The sequence below is a fragment of the Ascochyta rabiei genome, chromosome 2 (assembly GCF_004011695.2).
Source record: "Ascochyta rabiei chromosome 2, complete sequence".
NCBI classification, from domain to species: domain Eukaryota; kingdom Fungi; phylum Ascomycota; class Dothideomycetes; order Pleosporales; family Didymellaceae; genus Ascochyta; species Ascochyta rabiei.
The window spans coordinates 378,525-388,084 of NC_082406.1; the positions used below are offsets into that span (position 1 = coordinate 378,525).

Below are 9,560 nucleotides of genomic sequence, written 5' to 3' on the forward strand. Positions count from 1 at the left end.
CTAGGAATATAGGGCTAAGATAGAGACACATACTTAGATATACTGCTTAAAGTCACACTAGGTATAGCAGAGCTTAGTATTTATAGTAAAGAGGTTATTATTATATATATAAGTGTGCTTACGCTTAGTATAGGTGTAGTACGTCTTACTAGCACTAGGAATATAGTTAGCTATAGAAGGTTAGTAGGTAGGTAGGCCTATAATAGAAGTAGAACATAAATAAGGCTAACTAGTAAGGATAGTAAGAAGGCAGCATAGGCAGTATAGGATAGCGCTAGTAGAGATAGGGACTAGGTCCTTATTGTCTAAATTACCCTTAACCTTATAGTTGCCTATATAACAGCAGTAAGCTTTCTATATATACTGTTAGGCCCTATAACTAAATTAGAAACTATAGAAAAAAAAATACTAGAGGAATGTTATAGGCAGAGGGGAGGGACTGTAGCAGACTAAAACCGCCCCCTCTAGGGGGACTGCTAGCTTTTTAGCTAGTAGCCTAGTAGCTATAACTAGAAGTAATAACAGATATAGCAGGGGAAGCGTAGGCATAAAACAAAAAAATAGAGGAGGCGTAAGATAGGTAGGTTAGGCAGGAGCGTAGAGTAGTAAAGTAGCTAACTTTGGTAGGTGCGCTAGACAAAATAAAAACAACCTAGGTGCGCGCAGGGACCACCCTAGGTAAACTACAGACTAGACTAGTAGCTAACTTACTAAGAGGTAGGCCCTTACGCAACTATAACTAGCTCTAGGGTTTACCTGCTACTAGCGTCCCTCTTATCTACGCAAAACGCAGAAAGGACCCTATAAAATACATTTAGCTAGAGAGAGATAGGGAAAGGAGGTATGTTATAGGCTTACACCTTATCTAAGCCTTAAGCAAGATAGGGCGGTTACGTGCCCTACAGACATATTAGAAGGACACGCAACGTGTTACCTCCTTAAGAGATATAATACCATATCAGCCCTTATTGCATCCTACCCTAAGGCCAGTCCATAACCATCCTAGAGTAGTAGGTTGTAGAAAGTCCTAAACCTATAGGCTTTAGTTGCTAGAAGGTCTCTAGAATTCTAACTGTTATATTAAATAATAATTAGGACCTATTTAGTTTGTAACTGTAAGGGGTCTAAATCTAGGGGTACATAAATAACTAAATAACCTTTACAATTTTATTTAGAGGCTGTTACTAGCTAGGACAAGTTTTCAAGTATTATATAACAACGCAGGATAATAGAAGTCTCTAATAGGCGTAGGTATCTGCTACAAGGTGTATAGGAGTACTAGGATAGTTTATATAGAGAATTGTTCTATTCCTTTAGGTTGTATATAAAAGAATACTTAAAAACTAGCTATCTGTACCTGTTAACCTTAGGCCTTTTTATACCTTACAAAAGTTAGGAATAATTAGAGTGCTAGCCTAGGTGTGGGGTGGACACGGATGTAACGGCACCAAGTTGGTGATAAGTTGGAGAGAATGAGACAGGGCTTTGGAAGGACTAGTGCGTTACAATGTAGGAATGTTGTGTAGTATTACTTTATGCTATAGTTCTATTAGAAGGGCTTCCTTATAGGTAGTAACTAATTGCTAGATTACTTAGTTTTTAAGTAGGTATTTTGCTGTAAAGGTAGGTGTAGTAGTAAGTACTATATTGTTCCTTCTGCTTAGGCTAGCTTAGGCGATTATAGGGAGGCTTACTCCTTTATCTATAAAGGCCTTATTAAAAGTGTTACGCATTTTAAGAGGGGCAAAAGAGAATAGTTCTTATTCTTGTGTAAGAACTAGTTGGCGTATACTTAGAGAGTTCTTTACAATAGTAGGTTGCTTCTTTTTTGTAACTGTTTGCCACTCTGTGTTCTTAGGGAGGTTGGCTGCAGCTGCAGATGCATATGAAGTAGGCTGGGTAGTAGGTTGTACAGTAGAGGTCTTATTAGCTAGAGTAGACATTGTTCTCTTCAATCTACTGTAGACACGTGTTCTTATATCTGGGTCCAGCTTAACACGAGGGTACTTCCGTTGATAACGGTTTTTCTCCTAATACCCCATCTGGATTTGTAGGTAATTCCAAGGATTTTCCCAAACCATTGCCGTACCGTGGTGTGGCTGGTATGATATTACGCACCGGATACCAAAGGCCGGCAACTTGTGGCCCCTACCACGTGTCAGCGGTACGGTGTACTAACAGCATACCCACCACTATTCCAGCACAGATGCTTGAGCAATATATCCAAACTGTATCTCGAGCATTTCCTTAGGTGTTGCGCTATCGCTTTACTTAGTCTGGGTATTGATACCAACCAATCTCAGCCACAACGTCACCCTATTCCTCACAACCCCAACATGCCCAACATAGACTGCATCCGTGAGCACATTGCACTATACCCTGGTGTCAAAGTCAGATTCACAATTTACAGACTAACGTACTCTTCTAACGCGCAATAGGCGCGCTTTATAGACCACCTTGACACGCAAGTACGCCTGAACCTCAAGGAAGAAGGCAACGGCGATGTCTTCCTGCATATCAACTAGGATGTGCAAGAGGATTCTGGCCTGGAGGGTGCTAATGAAGAGACAGTGCGAAGGTGAGTAGCTACTTAGATCCGCATAGACTTAGTATTAAAGAGTAAGATAAAAGTTAGTAGTTAATTCGCGCGCAGGCGCTTCAGGACGTACGCAGCACAGCATCCTAATAGCAGATACAGCAGTCTACGCTTTAAGACCTGTGTCGCAGTTACGCAGGACGATGTAGATATAGTTTTAGAGGGCCTAGGGCTAGAGGTTCTCGCAATAGATGCTACAGGGTATTAAACGTTAATTACGCTGGAGGAGGATAGGGAACAGGCTGTCGCGTTTCTGCTTCTGTTTCGAAGGGCATACTTACTAATTAATAGACTAGGATAGGATCATATTCACATTAGGAACGACGATATTTTTGCTTAGTGATGATTTTTATGTCTTCGAATGCAAATAGAGGATTTCGGGCGGTCAACAGAGTGTGCTGAGGTTGGTGCCACTCCCTAAGCTAGGTAATCGTGATTGTCAACACGCACTCTCAGCAACATCTTGCAAGTAAGCAGATGCAATACCCTCCACCCGCTCAGTCAAACCAGGCTATCAACCTTCTTCTCGATAGCGAAAAGGCAATCAAATTTCGTTCTTACAACCATTAAAGTAGATTTAGTTATGTCTTCCACAACTAGCCACTCCGCGTACATTACATCAACAGACGACCCACCATGGCAGCAACTGCTCTTCCTATTCCGAAGCCAACGTAGTACTCTAACAATCCCCATTGATGTAAAGCCAAAAACATCCAGATCTACCCAAAGCAAAAAACATACAACAGCGGGTATTCGCTAGTGGTCACCCACCTAACTACTAATCCGCCGGTACGTTGCTTAAATAGGGCTGAGCGAACGGGAAGCCTTGTTTTCAACGTCCTATGGTCGTATGTGAATGGATATGATATAAAATTACAATATATAGTTGAAAAATAAACCTCGCCAAGCATGTGAACACTGAACACCCAGGAGCAGATCTGTTCCCTCAAGACCGTCGCCGCACCTTCGCGCTACACGTACACCTCAAAGACCAAAACCTAATAACTGAGTTTCCCAACGCGTCACAATCTCTCCTACGAGCAATGAGACTTATCGAAGAATACTTACAAGCATTGCGAGAGTGCACCACACTGACTTGCAACACACATCAGAGGGTTTTCGCCCGGTACCTTTCCGTCGTCGGGCCGACATGGATCCCTTATTCTGCTACACCAGCGGACGATGGCTTTGGAATGAGCGTAAGCAATTGGAAGCTCGATATCGCTATTTTGACGTCCCCAGTCTCCAGAAAACGGCCTGTCAAGCCCTTGGCACAGAACGATGCATATCTTTCAAGAAGATTGGCGAAGGCAACTACAACAAGGCATACCGCCTTGAGATGGACAACGGCCAAAAGGTCATCGCAAAAGTGCCTCACCCCAACGCTGGACCACAAGTACTTACTACTTCATCGGAAGTGGCGACCATGGAGTTTGCCCGAACTGTCTTGAATATACCTGTCCCAAAAGTTCTTGCCTGGAGTGCTACCGACCAAAACCCCGTTCAGGCAGAATACATCATTATGGAAGAAGCAAGAGGCTCCCAACTCCACAAAGTCTGGCAGGATCTTTCGCTGCGATCAAAATCAAACGTTATTCGTGAGTTCGTAGATGTTGAAAGGAAGCTGCTCTCAGTCTCCTTTAATAAGTATGATTTAGCCTGCTCTAACACTCAGTTTGCGATCAAATTAGCTTATATATGCTGGCAGATTAGGATCGTTGTATTTTAAGGATTGTGGGATTGCAGGATGCAAGCCTGCTGTTGTCACAACTTGTCCGCAAGATGTTGTTGATCACATCGAATCACGTTATTCCATCGGACCTATCACTCGGAGAGAGTTTTGGAAGGAACAGCACAGTGACTCGCGATACCAAGGTCCCTGTAAGTATTCAGACGCTTATGATATTTGTAATCTAGACTAAAACTAAATATAGGGATATCCTCTGCAGAATACCTAGAATCTATCGCTCGCCTTGAGATTGACTGGATCAGCTCTCACGCAAACGTTCAGGAACCCAGTAAATCACCGTGGCAGTATATAAGTCCAGAGCAGAATTCTCCAGAGGCTCACACAGCTTTGTTGCAGAAATTCCTATTAATAATTCCGCATATCACTCCCCAAGATTCAGAGCTTGTTTCTCCCAGACTTTGGCACCCTGATTTCCATGCTGGCAACATCTACATCGACGATCAAGCCAGGATCTCATGCGTCATTGATTGGCAGGGAGCATGGAATACTCCAGTGTTTATCGGAGCCAACCCCCCGCTGCTTTTGGATTATGGAATTGACATGCTGATGAAGCTTCCTGATAACTTCAAAACACTCAATGATGCTACAAAGGATCAGATCAGATACCAAGTGTCTCAGTCTATCTTGATTCAAGCGTACGAAACATTGACGGCAGAGAAGAATCCTCTGATGCACAAGGTAATGCGGCATTCCCATGGTCAGACTCTTAAGCAATTAGAAGCCTTCGTTGGCTCTACCTGGGATGATTGTCTCTTTCCTCTTAAGGAATGCTTGATCCGCGTTGAAAGGTATGTTCCTCTATCCTCTTTTACCCCACTTCCTGGCTTATCGTTCAAATTAGAGAATGGGACCACTTCGGTACTAACAAACCGTGTCCGTATCGTTTTTCACCACAACAAATCCAACAACACCACAAAGAGGCAGAGATGTTCAATAAGAGTCAGGAGTTTTGGAGACGTTTTTAAGGTGTGCTGACTAACGAGGGTTATACGTCAAACGAGACCTTCAGCAAGGCAGTTAAGATACTTAAGGATTTGCGGGAAGCTGGGTTGAGTGATTTAGAGGGCGAGGAGCGACGCAATTTTGATAAAGAGACGCATTGGATAGCAGATCTTGGTGGATTGCGTAGGTGATGCCTCTCAAAGAAGACAGTAACGGTGTCATAAACAAGGCCAAGATAATCACCAGCCATCCGTATGGCTTAGCTGCCAGCTTAGTGTGGCTTTATCAGGCTCGTCATTGGAGTCGTGCTGGCTTTGTGGCTGCCATCCATCAAAAGAGTCGGCCAAAGGTAGTCTTCGCCAGAGTTGAATAGGAGAGATTCAAAGGAAAGCATCCTGGCGAGGTTGTCGGTATTTTGGTAAAGGTGCTTTCGCCTTGGGAACAGAATCTAACAAGTCTTCGTATACAACTTCCCAACTTTTAAGCTGTGCGATGACGTTCCTACGACACTCTTGACCGCAAGGTGGTGTCTTAAGTGCCTGGAGGGTGAAAGCTAACATCTGCCCAACAGCTGTCAAAGTGTAGACGATTCGATTAACTGAATCTGACGTCCAACAGACAATTAATAGTACACCATCCTAGAATCGTCGGGCACTCGTAGCAAGATGAACGCTTCGCCATTGCATGTGCAACCAATTCTAACCAAACCTTAACCATGTAGGAGAACGCTTGTTATATAGCAGCAGCGATGAAGCACCGAAAGTGATCTCTTGAGCTCTCAACCTCCCGACACCAAACAACGTCTTCAAGCTCGATATCGTCCAGCCCTTCGTAGATATGACCAAGCGGAAGCTTGTGCGGCGCTTTGTATTCGACGATATAGGCGGCGACGCGGTTGTCTGCACTCTGGGTGCTGGTGTTGTACACGCAGAACAGGTCGGCGCGGGGACGGGAGGCTCGTTTCGTTTCAGCACGACCGCCTGTCGGATCTGTGTTTGGCTTTTGCATGGGCCTGTAGGCGTGGCGATCGCCCTCGCCTACTGCTGGAGACTGAAAAACTGCTCCATACCTTCATCCAGCTGTGCCTCTAGACTCAGCGTGTTAGCATGATTCGCAAACGTTACTGAACCTTGTAGTCTGCATTTTCGTTAGAGGTATTGATTGTTGTGCAGCTGCCTGACGATTGTAGATACAGGCTTCTCGACTGTCGATCGTTGGAAGAGATGCAGGTCGAGCTCAGAACTCAACATCCGTTGTCTTGTAGTCTCTCCAGACTCTCCCAACGTGTGTTCCGAGGTGAAATGCCGCTCCTAGGCAAAGCCCGGTTCCATGATGTCGTCCCACACGCGGAGCCTTTCAGATCGAAGCTTGTTGTTCGCGTTCGCAGAATCGCCTCGCGTTGATAGGGATGCATCGGTCTGGACGGCAAGACCCAGGTGGAGGTGGTGGTGCCGCGCGTTGAAGAATTCAGGCAACATCGTCTTGCGAGTCCTTGCCTCAGCTTCTTCGCATCTGTGACACTCATTTCTTTGGATCATCTCAGCTTCCTTCTGTTTAAGCTCTGCGAATTCGCGCCAACATTGTTCCTGGAGGAACAGTTCCTTGTAGTCCAGTAGGTGCTCAGTCATGCTGTCGCGTTGGCCGATTCAAACGCTTGATACCCTCGGCTGCGGTGATGTGTTCTAGTTGTTATTTCCTCATATGTGACACAAATGTTTATGCGTTTACAAAAACCCTTACTGACATGTAGACAAACAAAGTTTACTGGAAACAAAAAAGGCGTATGGAGAGACAGAGTAATGTTGTTTACTCGTTCAGGCTCGGCACGGCGCAGGTCTCACCATATTTTCTTGGCATTCTGCGACCCGCTTCGACTTTATGATCGTGCCTCCATCGCCGTCTGAAGATTAGGGGACCATCGATCAGACTTGCTAGGAATAGGCTGAACTATCAGTATTTAATAGTTTTGCGAATTTTTCAGTCGGTGTCACCATGTAGTTCGTGCTAGCAGGATTTGGCAATGCTTGACTCCGAAGCGTAGCGCTCTTGTGCTCACGTGAGGTTGCGGGGCAAACCTGCAAAGCTGCTTCTAGTCACTACAAAGAAGGGCAGATTGCAGCCAGTATTACAGCCCAAACCTTGATGCAAGAACTGAATGTCAGTGCTATCGCGGCCACATCTCAACGCAGAAATTTTAATTCAGTAGCCAGACGAATCGCTGTAGACTCTGATGAGTTGAGAATTCCGCATATCGCCTCTGAAACGACACCTGACACGACACATCGCTAAACCTCCCTTTCGCATTTTGGTCGACATTGATTTTTTGGTTTTCCGAGCGGTATTTCTAGTGTTCAAGAGGGTTTCACTGAGAAAAACCGATCAAATGGTATGCCTTCTACCCCAACACCTGCTTTTCCTAAATATTGAAAGGCATTCAATCTTGCGGATTTCAGACCTCTCGAACAAGGAGTGAGTTTCACAGATGTAGGGCCGAACACAGTCGTGATAGTGAAAGGCCAAGACCAGGAAGTGCATTGGAAAGACAGTAAGGTAACGGTTATCGAAACGAGCATCGAGGGGAACGAACAGTACACTTCCCTGTTCAATCTACCCGAGGGATCGCTAAAACTCAAACCCAGTTGGGATCTGTACATTGCAGGCGGCAAGGTTGTAGAAAGAGAAAGATGCAAGGAGAGAGGCGTTCTGTGTGATGCTCAACGATAGAGCTTACCCTGAATGTGGACACCCCCTCGTAAGCCCACAGCCAAACTAACTGTGCCTTCTCTTCCAGAAATGATCATCGAGACACATTCTGTGAGGCGCCGCCCATCCGCTAGCTCTTTTACTCGTACAGGGCACTCCGTTATTGCAGCGTGTATCTCAGTGCCAAAAATCGCAATGATGGCTTGATCTGAAACCCCCTTCAAGGTGATTTCCGAACGAGGGACGATCTGAGTCATGCCACTTTCGTGTACGATGTGCAAGACGCCGGCCACCCAATCCGCTTTGGCGTTGAACAGTGTCTTGAAAAGCTCTTGCACGTCCTTTTCGCAGATGTCGAGACTCATGAGACAGGGAACCGTATTGTCCGGTGTCGGCCAGGAAGGAAAGTCCATCGTTACTGCGGCTTTCCACACATTTTCAACTAACACCTTCCTGATCATGTCGCTCATGTGCTCTCTAAAGACCTCCTTGGTCCCCTTTAGAACAGCGTTGGTAAACTGTGGTGGCCGCTCAGCTTGACGTATGTTCAGGCTTGCAGCGAGTGTTCGGACACCAGAATGAATGATTGCTGCGTCATCAGGACTGCTGGTGATCTTGTTGACCAAAGCCTCAAGTACACTCGCTCTGGTAGAGTCCAACTCGTTTTGCGAGAAACTGATAGCGCACAGCAGGTAGTGGTAGAGACTTATTGTATGAATTCTACTGAGGAACTCGCGCTGCTTCTTGGCTCCTCTGGATGAGCTCTTGTTGTTTGCGACTGTTGGCAAACGTTTCAGTTGCGTGTTCTCCAATGTCTGAGAATGCCCTAATTGCTTTGAAACATTCAGGATCTTTTGCCATCCGGCTTCGGTGTCCGGAATGCCGTTTCGCACATTTTTGGACTTCTTGGACATGATCCAGTATGCGTGAGAGTCGCGTGTATATTGTGTGTGTCGTCCAAATCGTCGAGTGTGTGGTATGATTAGAAGTCAAGTGTCCGGTCAAGTTAAAAGTCAGGCCTGCGGCGACTAGACTTACGTTGGCGTGACCGGTATGAGTCTAGTATGTGATCGAGGTGCAGATGAGCGTGTGATTCGATGCACGGTCAGTTGTGTGATGATCATAGGTTGTGTGATCGATTCACATTCGAGTGTGTGATTAATGTAAGGTTAGGCTGACAATTGATGCATATACGAGTGTGTGATAGGATCGCAGCGGAGCGTGTGGTCGACGCGTCTAGAATGCAAATGGGCTCCCTACTATTCCGTCGGTGCGACAAGCAATCAGACCAGGAAATGGTGCAAGTATCATGTAGGCTCCTACAAGCTTGTGGAGTCCACAACCTCATCTTTCGACCGTCCCTTGGCCTCTACGCTAGGACAAGCTATCACTGACCCAAGCTATGAACCGTCCACAATCGGTGCGTACGTTGACCTTGTGCCCTCCAGTCTCTCATCAGGTCCAGGCGGGTTATGAAACTATATCGTCAATCAACTACGTAGTCCGATCGGAAGACAAACCACTTGGCGGCCCTCGACAGATTCTGACCGTCTTTCGTGAAGATGGAAA

The 9,560-nt window shown here is 45.7% G+C and overlaps 3 protein-coding genes across 3 annotated transcripts, besides 3 other annotated features; 1 reads left to right on the plus strand and 2 right to left on the minus strand.

Moving 5' to 3' along the window:
• Positions 1 to 998: part of a mobile genetic element that runs on past the window's edge.
• A 16-nt stretch (positions 999 to 1,014) lies between these two features.
• Positions 1,015 to 1,270: a dispersed repeat.
• A 237-nt stretch (positions 1,271 to 1,507) lies between these two features.
• Positions 1,508 to 1,939: a mobile genetic element.
• A 1,807-nt stretch (positions 1,940 to 3,746) lies between these two features.
• On the plus strand, positions 3,747 to 5,311 carry EKO05_0001072 (Phosphotransferase enzyme; the record flags this gene model as incomplete). Its single annotated transcript, XM_059635571.1, has 4 exons — positions 3,747 to 4,243; positions 4,305 to 4,477; positions 4,531 to 5,134; positions 5,188 to 5,311. 4 exons carry the CDS (start codon positions 3,747 to 3,749, stop codon positions 5,309 to 5,311), a joined length of 1,398 nt encoding a protein of 465 aa, XP_059491554.1.
• Positions 5,312 to 6,598: 1,287 nt separating this feature from the next.
• Positions 6,599 to 6,916, minus strand: EKO05_0001073 (uncharacterized protein; the record flags this gene model as incomplete). Its single annotated transcript, XM_038944882.1, has 1 exon — positions 6,599 to 6,916. One exon carries the CDS (start codon positions 6,914 to 6,916, stop codon positions 6,599 to 6,601), a length of 318 nt encoding a protein of 105 aa, XP_038801835.1.
• A 1,086-nt stretch (positions 6,917 to 8,002) lies between these two features.
• EKO05_0001074 (uncharacterized protein) lies at positions 8,003 to 8,905 on the minus strand (the record flags this gene model as incomplete). The annotated part of the gene is made up of 1 exon (XM_038944883.1): positions 8,003 to 8,905. The coding sequence occupies one exon, from the start codon at positions 8,903 to 8,905 to the stop codon at positions 8,003 to 8,005; it is 903 nt and encodes a 300-aa protein (XP_038801836.1).
• Positions 8,906 to 9,560: the final 655 nt, after the last annotated feature.